The sequence below is a fragment of the Carassius gibelio genome, chromosome B12 (assembly GCF_023724105.1).
Source record: "Carassius gibelio isolate Cgi1373 ecotype wild population from Czech Republic chromosome B12, carGib1.2-hapl.c, whole genome shotgun sequence".
NCBI lineage: Eukaryota > Metazoa > Chordata > Actinopteri > Cypriniformes > Cyprinidae > Carassius > Carassius gibelio.
In genome coordinates, this window is record NC_068407.1 from 13,352,289 (window position 1) to 13,368,414 (window position 16,126).

At 35.7% G+C, this 16,126-nt stretch overlaps 3 protein-coding genes across 3 annotated transcripts; all 3 read left to right on the forward strand.

Annotated features, from left to right (window-relative positions):
• The first annotated feature begins 724 nt into the window (after nucleotides 1-724).
• Nucleotides 725-3,208, forward strand: tomm22 (translocase of outer mitochondrial membrane 22 homolog (yeast)). The gene is made up of 4 exons (XM_052570009.1): nucleotides 725-991; nucleotides 1,166-1,284; nucleotides 1,607-1,724; nucleotides 2,472-3,208. Exons 1-4 carry the CDS (start codon nucleotides 896-898, stop codon nucleotides 2,544-2,546), a joined length of 408 nt encoding a protein of 135 aa, XP_052425969.1. The 5' UTR covers nucleotides 725-895; the 3' UTR covers nucleotides 2,547-3,208.
• A 652-nt stretch (nucleotides 3,209-3,860) lies between these two features.
• Nucleotides 3,861-7,184, forward strand: dmc1 (DNA meiotic recombinase 1). The gene is made up of 14 exons (XM_052571576.1): nucleotides 3,861-3,972; nucleotides 4,250-4,307; nucleotides 4,682-4,726; nucleotides 4,813-4,959; nucleotides 5,064-5,146; nucleotides 5,353-5,405; nucleotides 5,503-5,544; nucleotides 5,640-5,712; nucleotides 5,818-5,909; nucleotides 6,019-6,092; nucleotides 6,176-6,290; nucleotides 6,460-6,520; nucleotides 6,591-6,707; nucleotides 6,846-7,184. The coding sequence occupies exons 2-14, from the start codon at nucleotides 4,251-4,253 to the stop codon at nucleotides 6,913-6,915; spliced, it is 1,029 nt and encodes a 342-aa protein (XP_052427536.1). The 5' UTR covers nucleotides 3,861-3,972; nucleotide 4,250; the 3' UTR covers nucleotides 6,916-7,184.
• Nucleotides 7,185-7,321: 137 nt separating this feature from the next.
• Nucleotides 7,322-15,264, forward strand: gspt1 (G1 to S phase transition 1). Its single transcript, XM_052571572.1, has 14 exons — nucleotides 7,322-7,712; nucleotides 8,730-8,771; nucleotides 10,263-10,499; nucleotides 10,621-10,654; nucleotides 10,762-10,839; nucleotides 11,309-11,489; nucleotides 11,805-11,959; nucleotides 12,045-12,185; nucleotides 12,274-12,367; nucleotides 13,426-13,506; nucleotides 13,609-13,782; nucleotides 13,897-13,986; nucleotides 14,092-14,260; nucleotides 14,369-15,264. Exons 1-14 carry the CDS (start codon nucleotides 7,547-7,549, stop codon nucleotides 14,419-14,421), a joined length of 1,695 nt encoding a protein of 564 aa, XP_052427532.1. The 5' UTR covers nucleotides 7,322-7,546; the 3' UTR covers nucleotides 14,422-15,264.
• The last annotated feature ends 862 nt before the right edge of the window (nucleotides 15,265-16,126 follow it).

Here is a 16,126-nt window from a genome sequence, read left to right on the forward strand (position 1 = left end):
TCTTTTTTAAAAGAAAGCATGCATAAAATACAACTCATACTTTTATAAATACAATATTTTAAGGCCATTAAGTAAACTATTGTAATAAAAAACAAACAAACATGTATTTGAGCATATTTGTGATCACAGGGGAAACACAAACCCTTATTTTAAATTATTAACTATTAAGTATTAATTCAATAAGAAACTGAATAAATAACTCTTAAACAAAATGAAATACAGTATAATAATAATAATAATAATAATAATAAATTGCCTGATAGTAACCACTGATCTATATATATGTTCTATAAATCAGTGATAGTAACACAAGTATACACAAAATGTAACTACAGATTGTTTTCCATTTGTGACCAGAAATAAAACACATGTTTTCACTAACTTGAAACCTTTTAGGAAAAGACATTGAGCTTGTTTCAAGTATTCATGCTAAAAAGTACTAGGCAATTAATCAATAATAAAATTAAAATAAGGAATCTGTTTTGTTTCTAAACAAGTCTCTGAAAGTCCCACAATAGCCGTATTTTCTCTCTCTCCCCCTTTTTTTTTTTTTTTTTTTTTTTGGTATGAACTGACGTGAGTATGTACGTAAATGGAGTTCCTCCTCCACTTCATAGTAATAATAGAAGCAGCAATCTTCCACTATTTCATCGTCCACTAGCACGCAATCCTGAGCTGCAGTAAGACCTCCCTGTCGATAGGTGTCCTTACGTGTCTTTGTGCTTCCTTACAAGGAACCGGGGAAGTAAACCCGTCTCCCATGTTACCCAAATGACCTCAGGTTTCAATGCATGCTCTTTGGATCGAGTCGTAGTGAAGCTGTAAAACATAACTGAGGTCCTTTCACAGTTATAATATAACGTTATTGGTAAAAGTGACTAGCGTCGTTATTTTAATGGCTACTATCCAGGAGCTCTCTCCAGACTCTGGCCGTGTGGAGACACGACCCCCTGAAGACGAGATCGAGGGTGATGAGGAGGAGGATGAAGAGGTACTGCTTTGCTTCTACAGTTTTGTTTGACCTTATGAAATTGTGAAGATGTAGGAAACTGTAAGGAAAAAGACTAAAGCTTTTTAGCTTTTTTGGTGCTTTTATCAGTCATTTAGTTTGTCCTATGACTGGTTGTGTTCATTTTCTGGCTCCTTCTTTTCCCTTTTCTCCCAGCTGGATGAAACACTTCTGGAGAGGTTGTGGGGTCTCACAGAGATGTTTCCAGAATCACTGCGATCAGCAGCTGAAGTTTCTGCACAGAGTTCACTATCTGTAGCTAAAAAACTTTACAGGTGAGGTACTGCCAGTTGTATCTTCCACTTAAAACAGTACTTTACTTTATAATCTCGACATTTTAGTATATATATATATATATATATATATATATATATATATATATATATATATACATAATATTATTAAATGTAAAAAAAAAATGTATGCATTTTAGCAAACACTTTAATCCAAAGTGACTTACAGTGCAGACTTACAGCTACCATTTTTTTTTTAACCTAATATGTGTTCCATGGGAATCGAACCCACAACCTTGTGCTGCTAACGCAATGCTCTGCCACTTGAGCCACAGGAACAACATAATATTATGCTTTCTTGTAGTTTCTCCCGCTCGGCTCTATGGGTCGGTACTACTTCCTTTATGATTCTGGTTCTGCCGGTTGTCTTTGAGACCGAGAGGTTACAGCTGGAACAGCAACAGCTACAACAGCAGAGACAGGTATGTGGCGCCACCAACCTCCTGCATAAACATAAACACTTTCCTTGCAAAATCATACTTAACTAAATAGAGGTGAGCTGAATGATGTGAATCAAAAGATATAAACTAAAGTGTTAAAGTATCACCGCAAAAACAGTGATATGTCATGTAACAAATGTGTTTGAAATAATAAAACTCAAAACCGCACTGATGATATAATGAAATATATTTTCCTGACACTAAATTCAGATTGGATGAGTCATATTTAAAGCAGTAGACTTCAACAGCTGGATTCTGGAATTAAAAATCCTTCTTTCTACTTTAAAGAGCTATGAGGTTGTTAATCAAAGGAATTTTAATTTGTTATTATTTAAACGGGTTTGCTAATGGAAAACTACAGTACCCAGGATTCTGCATAGAAATCTCTCCCAATTTGAGAATCATGAAAAGTAAGTGCCAAAAGAGCTGCAGACTGCCATTAATCACTTTGAATGACGTAACCGGGTCTGTCTCTCTATGTAACATCTTTGAACAATTTTTCCCATTGCTTTTAAGCTGTGTATACATCATTTGCAATGCTTCACAGGATTTGTAATTCTTTCCTACACAGACTTGTGCCCATATTTTTTGTCTTATTTTCAATTGCCTTTTTGCTATAGATGTAAGTTTGTGATGTTTGTGACTTAAAAGCATGTGTTTTATGTGTAATTCTTGATCGAAATATGAATCCAATTTTCATTTCCTTTTTCATTTCTCTGCTTTTAATAGATTTTGTTGGGTCCAAATGCTGGCATGTCTGGAGGAATGCCTGGAATGATGCCACCTGCTCCTGGGAAGCTGTGATGATGTATATGCTATAACATCCATGAGCTGTAGAAGAAGAAGGGGAAAGAGAGAGGGTGCCGGAACGGAGAATGATGTGAGAAGATGCTGTTGTTGGTCAACATCAAGAAATCGTTACCATGTGTAATTTGTGTGTACAGTGGAGACCCTGATTATTTTTTATGAACTTCCCTCTCTCTCTGCCTTTCTCACAAAACATTCTGCATAGACTGTCGTCCAAGTGCTGATCTTTTACTTTTTTTTTTTTTTTTTTTATAGCTATATGGGGAATATTTAGACTGTGTTTATGGTGCAATGTTGGCCATTGAAGTGCTAGATCAACACTGACGTGCAGAGAATCAGCATTCAAAAGATCTGTAGTATTTATGAGGGCACACAAGGCCAATATTGATTGTGAAATTTTCTCTGTCTACAAATTATGGTTGTTTCTTGTTAATGATTGAGAAATGTTAAAACCTTTAGAAGTGGTTCTCTACCAGTGGTGTCTTTTACAGGTAGAGCTAATATCATGCAAAGCTTCTGCAATGTTATTCCTCAGACAAAAGCCATACAGTATGCAGAACCATTGTGAAATATTTAAGAATGTTTCAAAACATTGTACTTCCTGTAGTGATTAATTTTATTTGCTCCACATGACAGGAATAAAAACAAGTCCTACTTTGTCATTGCTTTTTGTGTATACTTTAAATTGCATATTAAATATTTGCATGTAACTTGTTAATGCAAAATAAAAGTCATGTTACAGTCGGACACTACAGTGATGCTTTGATCAAAATAGCTGTTTACCTAATCCTAACATCAATAGCCAGCTATCAATGAATAAAATTACTCCCAAGACAAAGCTTTTTCTTTAAATATAATTATTTAGAATAATAATTAAAAAAAAGAGGTTTCATAGGAAGTGACGTCACAAAACGAAATAACATCAATTTAAAAGTCCTAAATTAATTTCTACGCTCTCTGTTTATTTAGATTGTCATAGTTTACAGGGGAAAACATTCTTATAAGGTTTTCATGTTTTTTTAGAAAAAAATACCGACAGCGTTAAACTAATTTGAACGAAAATTAGCCATGCATGGACAAACTTTTTCAAAAAACTTTTAAAAAAGTAAATCGTTTTAATAAAAATTGTGGAACGTTTGTGTAGTCTGTCACCTATGTTTATGATTTTTTTTAATTTTACATTTACATGTCGGTTTTATTTAAAACAGAGAAATAGATAGATAAAACCACATAGAGCTATCTTAATTTTAAGTTTAAAAATCACAACTATTAAAAAAAGCTGAAGCTTACTGTGCGTGACGGTCATCATGCAGTTTGACTTTCAGAGCGCGGGAGAGATTCGCGCGCAGAAGTGTCAGTCAGCGCGTGATCACTGATTTGAGTCACTTGTTTCTGTCAGCTTTCGTTAAAGGATTAACGTGAGGTAAAATTTCGTTTTTATTTATTTATTTTTGTCAAAATAGTTATTCTGTACTTTTACGAGGAACATGACACTAACTGTTAATGTAACAGCTACAGCTAGGATTAAGATAAATTCCTTTGAGCACAAACAGCCAACGTTGACATAGCTAACAGGCAGCTGATTAAAATGTAACTTAACATTGAGACAAATATAACGATTTAAAGATAGTTTCAGACGGTTATTTGGCCCCCAAAACAATTTATTTTATTGTAAACTATTTTTTTAAACAACTCCATAGAATGAAAACTTTAGAGGACCAGGCTTTGGAGGATGAGTCGGGGTACCAAGAAGATGAGGTGATTCATATTTATTTCTATGAGCGAAGTTAACCAATACCTTTCAAACGAGTTTGTGAGGTCTTGTGTTTATACAGGGTAATAACGTAACTTAACTGTTTTTTATTTAAGGAAAATATAAAACTCTTAAATTAGTATTTATCTGTTAACTAACGCAGTTTAAAGTAGTGTGTGTGTGTGTGTGTGTGTCTCTCTCTCTCTCTCTCTATATATAAATATATATAGTGTATAACACAAACACATATGTATAAGTTGTGTATAACTGTTATATAAACTAATATATATATATATATATATATATATATATATATATATATATATATATATATAAATATATATATATATATATATATGTTGTATAAATTCCCCCACAGGAATCCTTTTTTCAAGACATTGAGCTCTTACAGAAACATGGAATTGTAAGTAATAATGTTACTGTTAAGTTTATAAAGTCATGACAATGTCATCATAAAGGTGGCTCTGATTCATATCCCTTTCCCTTAAGAACGTGGCTGACATTAAGAAACTGAAGTCTGTAGGCATTTGTACTGTGAAAGGCATCCAGATGACCACACGCCGCGCTCTCTGCAATGTAAAGGGACTGTCTGAGGCTAAAGTTGACAAAATAAAGGAAGCCGCTGGAAAATTGATGGTAAAATAATGGGGCTTCCTGGAATTTATATAAAAAAAAATATTTGATGAAAGAGACTGGATTTATGTATTGTACAGTTACACGTTTTGTCTTTTTGCATGCAGATATGTGGATTTCAGACAGCGTCTGAATACAGTATAAAAAGGAAGCAAGTGTTCCACATCACAACAGGCAGTCTGGAGTTTGAGTAAGAAATAACCAGTTTAATAGTCCTAAAATACACAGCCCCACAGATGAACAAATCTACATATTGCAAAACAACCACAAATTAAGTTGTTGGAACAAATTCTAAATTTTTTCTATGTCATGTATGGGGCTCTGTAATAAGGGTTATACACTTTGTCTGATAGAAGTCACATGAAAGCAGAAATGCTTTATTCATATTTTGTTTAGCAAACTCCTAGGAGGAGGTGTGGAGAGTATGGCCATTACCGAGGCTTTTGGTGGTAGGGTGCTGTTATGATTACAAACCAAAATTATATGTTATGCAATTTCTGTCCAAAATAACATGTTTTTATAAATCGTTTCCCATGCCTCATTCAGAATTCAGAACTGGAAAAACTCAACTCTCTCATACACTATGTGGTAAGAGCAAAAATGGATCTTGTGGAAATGTTAAATGTGGAATTTAAGGCAAATTTTTAGATCATTAATGTCACTCAATTTCTGTTTTTCTTAAGTAACCGCTCAGCTTCCTGGTGAATATGGGTACCCAGGAGGAAAGGTCATCTTCATCGATTCTGAAAACACCTTGTATCATTTCTGCATTTGCTTGTTTTGTGCCACATTCATTTTACTAAACCTATTCAATATGGAGAAGCCATATTGAACTTTTTTCCTTAATAATTGGAACACCAGTCGGCCTGAGAGGCTAAAGGACATAGCTGACAGATTCAGTGTGGATCATGAAGCTGTACTGGATAATGTGCTATATGCACGTGCATATACGAGTAAGAACTTTCACCTCAGAACTTTTTATCTTAGTTTTGAAATGTTGTTTAACAGACCAGTAAGTGCGGTCACAAAGAGTGGCGTTTTTATTTTTTTTCTCATTAATAGGTGAGCACCAGATGGAACTGTTAGACTTTGTTGCAGCCAAGTTTCATGAGGAAGGAGGTGTCTTCAAGCTTCTGGTAAGATACAAGAAATAAACTTTCTGAGGTTTAAGAAGTGATTTTACTTAATTTTAAGGCCATCAACAAATAATTTTCCACAGATAATAGACTCAATCATGGCTCTGTTCCGGGTGGACTTCTCTGGAAGGGGTGAGCTGGCTGAGAGACAGCAGAAGCTTGCACAGATGCTTTCCAGACTGCAGAAGATCTCTGAAGGTCTGGAAAATCATCTCCAATATATATGTTAAAGAGTATGAATGGACATTAAAATGAAAATGATGGTAGTTAGTCTTATCTTTAAAGTAAGCTTATGATTTAGACATGTGAACTTTATTTTCTGACCTTCACTTAATTAGTAATATCTGTTTTTTTTTTTTGGATGTAGAGTACAACGTTGCAGTGTTTGTTACCAACCAGATGACTGCAGATCCAGGAGCTGGAATGACGTAAGTGGGAACACTAAACAAACCGAAACATGAATTTAGGGGCATTTTGAACTGATTATTATGATCTTAGATTTCAAGCGGATCCCAAAAAGCCAATTGGCGGACATATACTGGCACATGCCTCCACTACACGCATCAGCCTGAGGAAAGGGCGTGCTGAATTGAGAATTGCCAAAATATTTGATAGGTAATTTAAAGATTTTTGCATAATTTATGCATACACTAACATTGTTAGGTAAATAAATGTGTATATTTAAACAGTTATAGTGTATGATTGTCTGTCGATTGAAATGTTTGCATCAACAAAACCTTTGCTTTTCTACAGCCCAGACATGCCGGAAAATGAGGCTACTTTTGCCATCACAGCTGGAGGAATATCAGATGCCAAAGACTAGGAAAACATGTTGCATCACATGTTATGAGTTCCCCAATACTTCAACTTCTCCAGTTTGTTAATGATGGAATCTGTTCAAATTGAATCAGTTGTACCTATTTATTTACATGTTTACCTGTTATCTATCAGTTTATGAATTGTATTTATACTTTATACACCACACGTCTGTTTATATATTGTGTAATTTTAATGTTACAGTATTATTTATGTGAACAAAGCTATTTTAATTCAATTAAAATGACAAATTTGTTGAATAAAAACCTTTGCAGATTAGTCACATATTTAATGTTAATATTTGCCTTCTGAACGTTGTACTTGTAGCTTTACCATAATCGCCTTAATTTGAAAAGCTGTTGATGTGGCTATTATCACACATGGTCGCTGCTTTCACAGTCCACGTTTCTGCACTGCGCGCATGCAAGATCCAGGATCAGCTAACTAGCTACACGTCCATGGTGTCGCATGAAGACTAGGCGCCCCATGCACCATTTCATCACACTTACGAGTTCCCCAATCCCTCGATTTACCTGGAATAGATACTGAAAAAACAGCAGATTTGGTTCTCGTCAAACGCGGCTCGTGGGTTATACTGAACCCCGCTAATAACGTCAGCTATTCGAGTTAAAGCAACTATGGACTCGAGAGACACAGCCCCTGATTCGTGGGAACAGGAGGACGATGTTGAGGCCACGGCTGATACCGAGCTTCAGTCCGCCTTCACCGGGCTCAACGTGAACGCACCGGAATTCGTCCCATCATTTCTTTCCCTAGGTTCACCGGAAAACGCCACGTCTGATGGTAAACTGTCAGCGTTAATAAACTGACAGCAATGATTGGGTCTGCCCATAAAAGGGCTTTTAGCTGGAATGTTTATAGCAGACTAGCCGGAGAAATGTTAACGTTAGTGGTTAGTTGAGTGCTATGTTTATCATAGCCGAGTGAAGATATTCTATTGTACCTAGCCCAGTTGTACGTTACCTCTTCCTAAAATGTTGATTTAGTGCACTTCATTACACATTGCTGATCTGTCATGAATCGTGAACTAAAATACTCGGCTAGCCTTGCGTGGCCGGTTTAGCCGCAGACTTCAGACCAGGATATTTTCTGTTTCTCCCCCTTCATTGATTCTTCTAATTAATATACGATACTAATGGTTTCCTTCTTAAAACGCTTTACACATTACACAACTTTTTCGATACCATTACAATTATGTATATTTACATGAAACGAAGACCCTAGCTCGATATTTTTACACAGGAGCGGGTCGCCCTGCACGGTCTCTACGTTGTTGATATCACATGACCAACTGTCGTACAATTGTTAATACTACTATAATTACATACAGATGACTTGCTGTCAATATATGTCAGTTGTCTGTTTTAGGTTATGTAATGTATTCTGTAATTTACATGTAGCAAAGTTCACACCAACTTTGAATCAACATGTCCTGTTTGTTTTCACCTGTACATTGCAATTATGTCGGTTTCACTTTATTTTAAATTGTCACTGTTACAGCCATTTAATTGCTGAGTAATATTAATTAACTACATGTACTTACTATATGCTTAGGGATAGGATGAGGGTTTGTCTTAGGACTGACTTGCATGTTATTATGCATAGTTTATTGTTATTATAATAGTAAGTACATGTAACGTGTAACAAAGACACATTAAAATAATGTGTTACTATTATGTCTATTCCACTTCTTTCACAATAGTGATTTAAACAATTGAATTGTCTTAACCTAATTAATCTTAAAAACAGTTTTATAACATTATAATTTAACATTATAATAACAACTGACTCTGTACACAGGTACCGATGCAGTGGCCAGCATGGAGATCTCAGAACCAGTGGGTATGTTCATGTTTTTTGGATAGCTTTTCTGCTTAGGTTTTGTGTTCTGATATAGTGTTGCACTTCTAGTAATGCTGCTAACATCAGCCATACAGAGGGCAACTTGGGCTTGTTACATCAGCACACATGTGCTCATATTACAGGCCTTATTTATCTCGGTACTTACACCTCCAGCCACAGCTACTGACCCAGAGAGGCAGATGACAATGTTTCCATGATTGGAGCAGTGCTTACTCATTTAGCCCCTATTCCAGTTATACACTTTATGTAAAGCATACATTTTCATACAGCTGCACAGTTTTATGAATCAGTTGTAACCTTGCTTGTTCTCTGAAGCTGCTAAAATTAGACAGGACTGCATTGTATGCATTCAATGACCTGTTTAATAGAACTGTCAACAATGAATGCATTTCTTAATTGTCTGCCGTTGTAGCTTGCTGAGCAAAAGGGGGTCTATTGTGTTTTTGTAAATTGTTATGCAATGCAATAATTGTAATGGCATATAAATCAGTTCATTGAAATTCCTTTCCTGTCCTCTGCTTAAGTCTTCAAAACTCTTTAGTTTGCAATGCTTCCTAAACTTTTTGACTCCAAGACCCCCTTTTATTCCCTTTTATTTAAGCGCATATGTATTTCTGGTACTTTAGTTCTTATGAAAATAAATAAAACATTTCTAAGTTGTACATCGTAATTTTACATCTATATTGTACATTTAAATAATTTTGATTGAAGTTTGTTGAGGCCCCCTAGTGGACCCCAGCCCAAGGGATGAGAACCACTGTCTTAGAAATAAAAATTCTGCTATCTTGCATGCTGTCTTACACCCATGTGACTCACTTTCTTCTTTGGAACCCAGAAGGAGACACACTGTGCTGGTCGTTCTTTTACGTGCAATTGAAATAAAAGAGACTAAAACTTTCATGCTTTAAAAAAAAAAAAAAGGGATGCCAAATCACCATACATATATCCTACAATAAATAGTCCATGCAAATAATCAGTTGATTATTTGTTGCATTTAAATTTGAAGACACTGATATCTTCTTTTTTTGATACACCTCCCACAAATTTCCATCATTCACTCACCCTGATTCCATGCATGAATTGTTCCTTATTTGTAACAAATTTTGAAGAACGTAACAATAACAAAATTGGAATCTGTTGACTTCCATTTTATGGACAAAAACACAGAGACATTATAAAAAAATCTTTGTAATAAAAAGTCATATAGGTTGTAAACAAGTCATCATGAATGAAGATGATTGCTTGTCTTGAGGAGGTCCTTTGCTGTTTTTGGAATGAAAAACTTTTCCTTTTTTTTCCAGAGATGTAGCTAAATTACATTGTTTTACTAAACGGTTGAGCTGACACAACTGAAATAACAATTTAAATGAATAATTTCAAAGACTGTTTTCTCTGTTTTAATAATATTCAATTTAACCTTGAATCCTGTGTCCACTAAAGACAAGCATGTTCATGTGATTATCTCCACAGCTGCTGTGGAGAATGGAGAGACTGATGCCAGCGCTGTGGAGACATGGGAGCTGAAAGGAGAGCCGGATGAGGAGGAACCAGGAGGCGGATCCTCGGCGGACACAGGATTCTGTGGGGATGAGGCACAGGATGAAATGATGGAGGAGGATGAGGAGATACCAACACCCAAGCTGCCTCCTCCTCCACCGGATGCCCCTAAGAAAGAACACGTGAATGTTGTGTTCATTGGACATGTGGGTATGTTAACATTTTTCTAGTTTCAGTTAGTGGTAAAATATACAATTGTATTTCTTTGTTACAATGCCTGCTTGTCTAGTTCTCCAGAATTTTTGATTTGATGTATTTTTATTTTGTACAGATGCAGGCAAGTCTACTATTGGTGGACAGATTATGTAAGTGAATGATGATTCTATTCTAACAAAGTCTTGACTGACATAGCTCTGTTATACATTATGATTATATGAAATAGCAAATGCATATTTAATTGTTTTCTATTAAGGTATCTGACTGGTATGGTAGACAAACGAACGCTGGAGAAATATGAACGGGAGGCGAAAGAGAAGAACCGAGAGACTTGGTAAACAGACCAAGTTCATGTCTTTTTAGAATATGCACTACTGACCATGTATTTATTTGATCGAAAAATACAATAAAAACAGTGATACTCTGAAACCTTATTCAGTTTTAAAATAACTATTTTCTGTTTCAATTAAATTTGAATTGTCATTTATTCCTGTGAGGGCAAAGCTTTTATCACATTCTAATATGATGACTTGGTGCTCACAAACCATTTTTTATTATTGTTAATATTGAAACAATTTCTTTTAGACTTTAGACGTTTAGTTTTTTTTTACAAAAACAGTATTGTACATCATGTGACAAACACGAAGTCTGGTTAAAAAGCTTTGTCTAAGATAAGCAAACCTTATGGCTTAGTCAGTTTTAGATGTCTATGTGAGTTTATCAAATATTCCTAGACATTTTGACTGAAATGTTGGCTCTTATGATGCAGTCTGGGTTGACCTGACGTCTGTTTGTTCCTGAAGGTATCTTTCCTGGGCTCTAGACACAAACCAAGAGGAAAGAGACAAGGGGAAAACAGTAGAAGTTGGAAGAGCCTCCTTTGAAACTGAGAAAAAGCACTTTACTATTCTTGACGCCCCAGGCCATAAAAGCTTTGTACCCAACATGATTGGAGGGGCATCCCAAGCTGACTTGGCAGTGTTGGTGAGTTCCTCTCGAAATGCCTCTTTTATTTACTTCACAACAGGACCGATTGTTGCTTATAGCTCTATAAAAGGCTTTGCCAAAGTAAGTGCTCTTCTATTGAACTTCCTATTTATCAAAGAATCCTTATTGAAAAGGGTTTCGCAAATTGTTTCTACAAAAAAATATTTTTTAAAACATTAAATACCTTTTTTAACAACTGTAAAACTTTTGAACAGTAGTATAGATAGATAGATAGATAGATAGATAGATAGATTAGTCTAGATTAACTTGAGGAACGTTTCATCAAGAAAGCATCATTTTTCTTTTCTTCAGGTCATCTCTGCCAGAAAGGGGGAGTTTGAGACCGGTTTCGAAAAGGGAGGTCAAACAAGGGAGCACGCCATGCTGGCTAAAACAGCTGGAGTCAAACATCTGATCGTCCTCATCAACAAAATGGACGATCCCACTGTGGACTGGAGTTTGGATAGGTGAATAAAATAGAGGTCGACTGCTTGACATCTCTGTTCTTGCATCTTGTCCATTGTCCACCAGTTACATCACATTTCCCCACAGATACGAGGAATGTAAAGAGAAGTTAGTGCCGTTTCTGAAGAAGGTGGGCTTTAATCCAAAGAAAGACATTCACTTCATGCCCTGCTCTGGAATGACTGGAGCCAACCTGAAAGAATCTTCTGAGCTTTGCCCTTGGTACACGTAAGTATAGCAGTTCATTTTCAGGCTACCGTGATCATGTGATGCTGAAATCAAATCACAATTGGCAATTAACTCTGAACTTTTATAGGGGTTTACCATTCATTCCACATCTGGACAGCCTGCCAAGCTTCAGCAGATCCAGTGATGGTCCCATTCGATTTCCTATTGTGGATAAATACAAGGTAAATGAAATATGGTATTGATACCTTGATATTTGATGTAAGGTTTAATAACTTTGCAATGATGACAGATACTAGAAGAGTTATATGCAATAAGTGCATTTGCATAAGCAGCATACTCCTCAAAACCGACATGCTGTGTGTCTATCAAGAGTGTCTTACTGCTCGAAATACTGCTGTTGTCTCAGTTTCTGCTGATGAGTTCCAATTATTTTAACACCACAGCATGAGGGAGTGTTTTGGCAGGAAACTTTCTAGTATAATGGAAGGAGGAAATTGTTTTCTCAGTGGTTCTCTTCCCTTTAGAGACTAAATATGTGAGGTATTATAAAACCAATAAGCTAAACTGTTCAGCAGATGTAATGAGATTAAGTTAATTAAAGCCTTGCTAGAGCTGAGGGTTACCATCTGATATAAGTGTCAGTAATTGGATAGAAAGATCTTCAAATAGGTTTTTCCCGCCTAAATAGATTTAGTTTTTTCTTATCTTTGATAAAAAAAAAAAATTACCAATGTTATAATATACCCTTGTTATAATGAATATGCAGTGACATTATAATTCTGACTGATAAACCAACACACTCTTGTTTAACTGTTTGACATTTAAAAGTCGTCATGGTTGGGTAATCTTCTAAAATAGTGAACTCAAACTACAACATATGTAATTTCTGCCCCAATACTAAAAGAACTTTCTATGATTTAATACCAAGGTAAGAAGGTTAGAGTTTTTATAACATAAAAGCATATTTGTTCCTAAAAATATTAAGCTTTTTTTAAATCATACAACTTCATGTTATTAAAGATGTATACCAGTTTTCTAAATGGGAAAAAAAGTCCTAAAAGTGAAAGCATTTATAGTAAAAAATGTTCATTCACACCCGACATATGCTAAAGATTATCAGTGTTTTTTATGATTAACTTTAAGTGAGCGTTAAATGACGGCAAAGGTGGCAAAATTAAATATTTAATGTTGTCCAAAATGTATCAAATGATAAAAAACAACAACAACTCTAATATCAGCAAATAGAGTCCATGATGCTCCTTCGTAATCTTTTGTGTAGGACATGGGCACCGTGGTGCTCGGAAAACTGGAGTCTGGAAGTATCGCGAAAGCACAACAACTTATTATGATGCCAAATAGGGTAAGACTGGACAAAACAGTACAATTTGTTGTTATCCCAACCATTCTGAATCTTAGCCATTATCTAAAAATGTGTAGAACATGGTTTGTTCTGGTTTTCCAGCACACGGTGGAAGTGTTGAGCCTTCTGTCTGATGATGTGGAGACTGAATACGCTGGACCTGGTGAAAACCTGAAGCTCCGCCTCAAAGGCATTGAGGAGGAAGAGATTCTCCCAGGCTTTATCCTATGCAACGCTGAGAACCTCTGCCACTCAGGACGCACTTTTGATGCCCAGGTTAGGATTTCAACACTGACAGGGAGAACATTTTGTTTAGTTATTACTGTATATGTTGACTTTTTTATTTTTTTAAGTAAAATCTAATGGCATTTTCTTTGTTCTTGTTCACAGATTGTCATTATTGAACACAAATCCATAATATGCCCAGGTTACAATGCAGTACTACACATCCATACCTGCAATGAAGAAGTACAGATAACAGTAAGTCATTTTGAGTGGATGTAAAAGCTGTAAAATAACAAAAAACAAAACCGAGCTCTTTGGTTTGCTAGCCTAAAATATGTTCCTAAAAACCTCCACAATTAGGCGTTAATCTGTCTGGTGGACAAGAAGACAGGAGAAAAAAGCAAGACTCGTCCACGCTTCGTCAAACAAGACCAAGTATGCATCGCCCGTCTTAGGGCCGCAGGAACGATCTGCTTAGAGACTTTTAAAGACTTCCCTCAAATGGGACGTTTCACCTTGAGAGATGAGGGTAAGATATTAAGAAAATCGAACGTGACATCACATTTTCAGCTGTTTTAATCCCGTTGATGGATTAATCTAAATACTAAAATTAAAGATGTTTTATGTTATTTTTTAGGAAAGACAATTGCAATTGGCAAGGTGCTGAAGTTGGTACCTGAGAAGGACTAAATACAGATAGAAGGAGTTCCCTGGTGCACTCTGGGATTGAGGGGGATGCAGTGATGTGTGCCTGCCAGATGTCCTCCAAACTGCTCCATCTTCCCACTGTGGATCAGTCTAAGAAAATTACTTTGGAAAAAGGACTTTATCAAAGTGACAGTATCAATTTTAGAAAGAACATTAATATAGAGAGACAAGCTCAGTGTGACAGCTTTCTCATATTGAGAGCTCAGCTATGCCACTCATGTAGCCCAATTTTTAAAGCCAGTTTCTCTCCACTGGTACATATTCAGTCTAAAAATGGATGCAATTTTATTTTAAGGTATTGGCTTTTTAAGTTTATGTTCAAATATGAGAGAGGGAGTCTTGGTGTCATCTTTTTGAAAGGTCAATGCCATTACTATGTGCCCCATTCAAACATAACACTCAGATCATTTCCCCCAATAAGAATGCAGGGTCTCTGATTGTATATCACTTTATAACAGCATCATCTGGGCAGTTAGAGACTAATGACTGTTTCATTATGGCATGACCGGGGTCCATACAGGGTCTAAGCTTGCCAGTACCCTTGCTCTTTACCTGGCAAGTCCTGCATAGTTCATGATTGTCAAGATCAGGTCATACAAGAGGCCTTGGTCCTTCAAATATAATGACACTAATGTAGAGATGTCAGAATTAAACAGATGAATTTGTTTACTGTGATGTCATTACATAACAAATGACAAATGCACCCACATGGTTAAAAAAAGAATAATTTGTCACATCAGCTGGTGTTAATTCTGTACACTCCTGTTGGGGATGTAAACATCAAACTTCCAAAAAATAAAACGCTAAAATGACTTCAAATGAAAATGGAGAACATTTGTGTTCAATGTCCTGGAACACACATTGCAGTTTAGCAATTCTAACTTAGGGTTTGCATAGTTTAGTTTTCCAAAAAGAGGACAGTGTGTGCAGGGGGGGCATGGAGGGGCGGGGCGAACGGGGGGCTGGGGCACTGGGGTGTGGTTAGTTGGTGGTTTTGTAAATGCCGAAAGCGCCCAAAGTAGCAAGATCCCAAATGTCAAAACTCAAAATATGTCATTTCCATACCTAAAATACAAATTTTATGGTCATTGTTGCATATTGATCATAAACACAGTTAAAAAGATTCCTACTAGTGGCCCTCCTTCACAAAAATTTACATCTAGCACAGTTTTATCAAAGGTAGAATAAGGGCTGTAGCTGCAGGTTTTATCCATGGGCCCTGTTTGAAATAATGTAAATAGCACAAATGAATAAATAGAACAAAGATAGAAATTAAACACTGTTTGTAGGTATTCAGGTACTGAAACCCAATAATCAAATGTAAAGTAGCATTGCATAGTTTTCACTGTATAAATTAAATACATATTAGTTCTGGTTAAAACAATTATTCAGTCAATGCATTTATTTATTTATTTATTTATTTTTTTGCTAAAAGTGGAAATGTCCGGGAAAAAAAGGATGTATGTCCCATCTAGCACAATTAAAGCAGAAAATAGTGCAACACTACTGTTTTATTAAGTATGGTATTTAATTTAATTTATTAAGTTGTCTACACTTAGTTTCAGACCATTTAATTTTGAAATTTATAAACGTCCGCAAGAAATGAAATCATTAGAATAAATAATACATAATCATCATATATTTATGATACCATTATAATAATTATGTTATATATATATATATATAT

Excerpts from the sequence above, each read along its gene's own strand:
- gspt1 (XM_052571572.1), top strand. The coding sequence starts at position 7,547 with ATGGACTCGAGAGACACAGCCCCTGATTCGTGGGAACAGGAGGACGAT. Across the intron at positions 11,960-12,044 it reads GTGGACTGGAGTTTGGATAG|ATACGAGGAATGTAAAGAGA; the intron begins GTGAATAAAATA and ends ATTTCCCCACAG. Across the intron at positions 13,783-13,896 it reads GACGCACTTTTGATGCCCAG|ATTGTCATTATTGAACACAA; the intron begins GTTAGGATTTCA and ends TCTTGTTCACAG.
- dmc1 (XM_052571576.1), top strand. The coding sequence starts at position 4,251 with ATGAAAACTTTAGAGGACCAGGCTTTGGAGGATGAGTCGGGGTACCAA. Across the intron at positions 4,308-4,681 it reads CGGGGTACCAAGAAGATGAG|GAATCCTTTTTTCAAGACAT; the intron begins GTGATTCATATT and ends ATTCCCCCACAG. Across the intron at positions 5,147-5,352 it reads ACAGGCAGTCTGGAGTTTGA|CAAACTCCTAGGAGGAGGTG; the intron begins GTAAGAAATAAC and ends TATTTTGTTTAG.
- tomm22 (XM_052570009.1), top strand. The coding sequence starts at position 896 with ATGGCTACTATCCAGGAGCTCTCTCCAGACTCTGGCCGTGTGGAGACA. Across the intron at positions 992-1,165 it reads ATGAGGAGGAGGATGAAGAG|CTGGATGAAACACTTCTGGA; the intron begins GTACTGCTTTGC and ends CTTTTCTCCCAG. Across the intron at positions 1,725-2,471 it reads AGCTACAACAGCAGAGACAG|ATTTTGTTGGGTCCAAATGC; the intron begins GTATGTGGCGCC and ends TGCTTTTAATAG.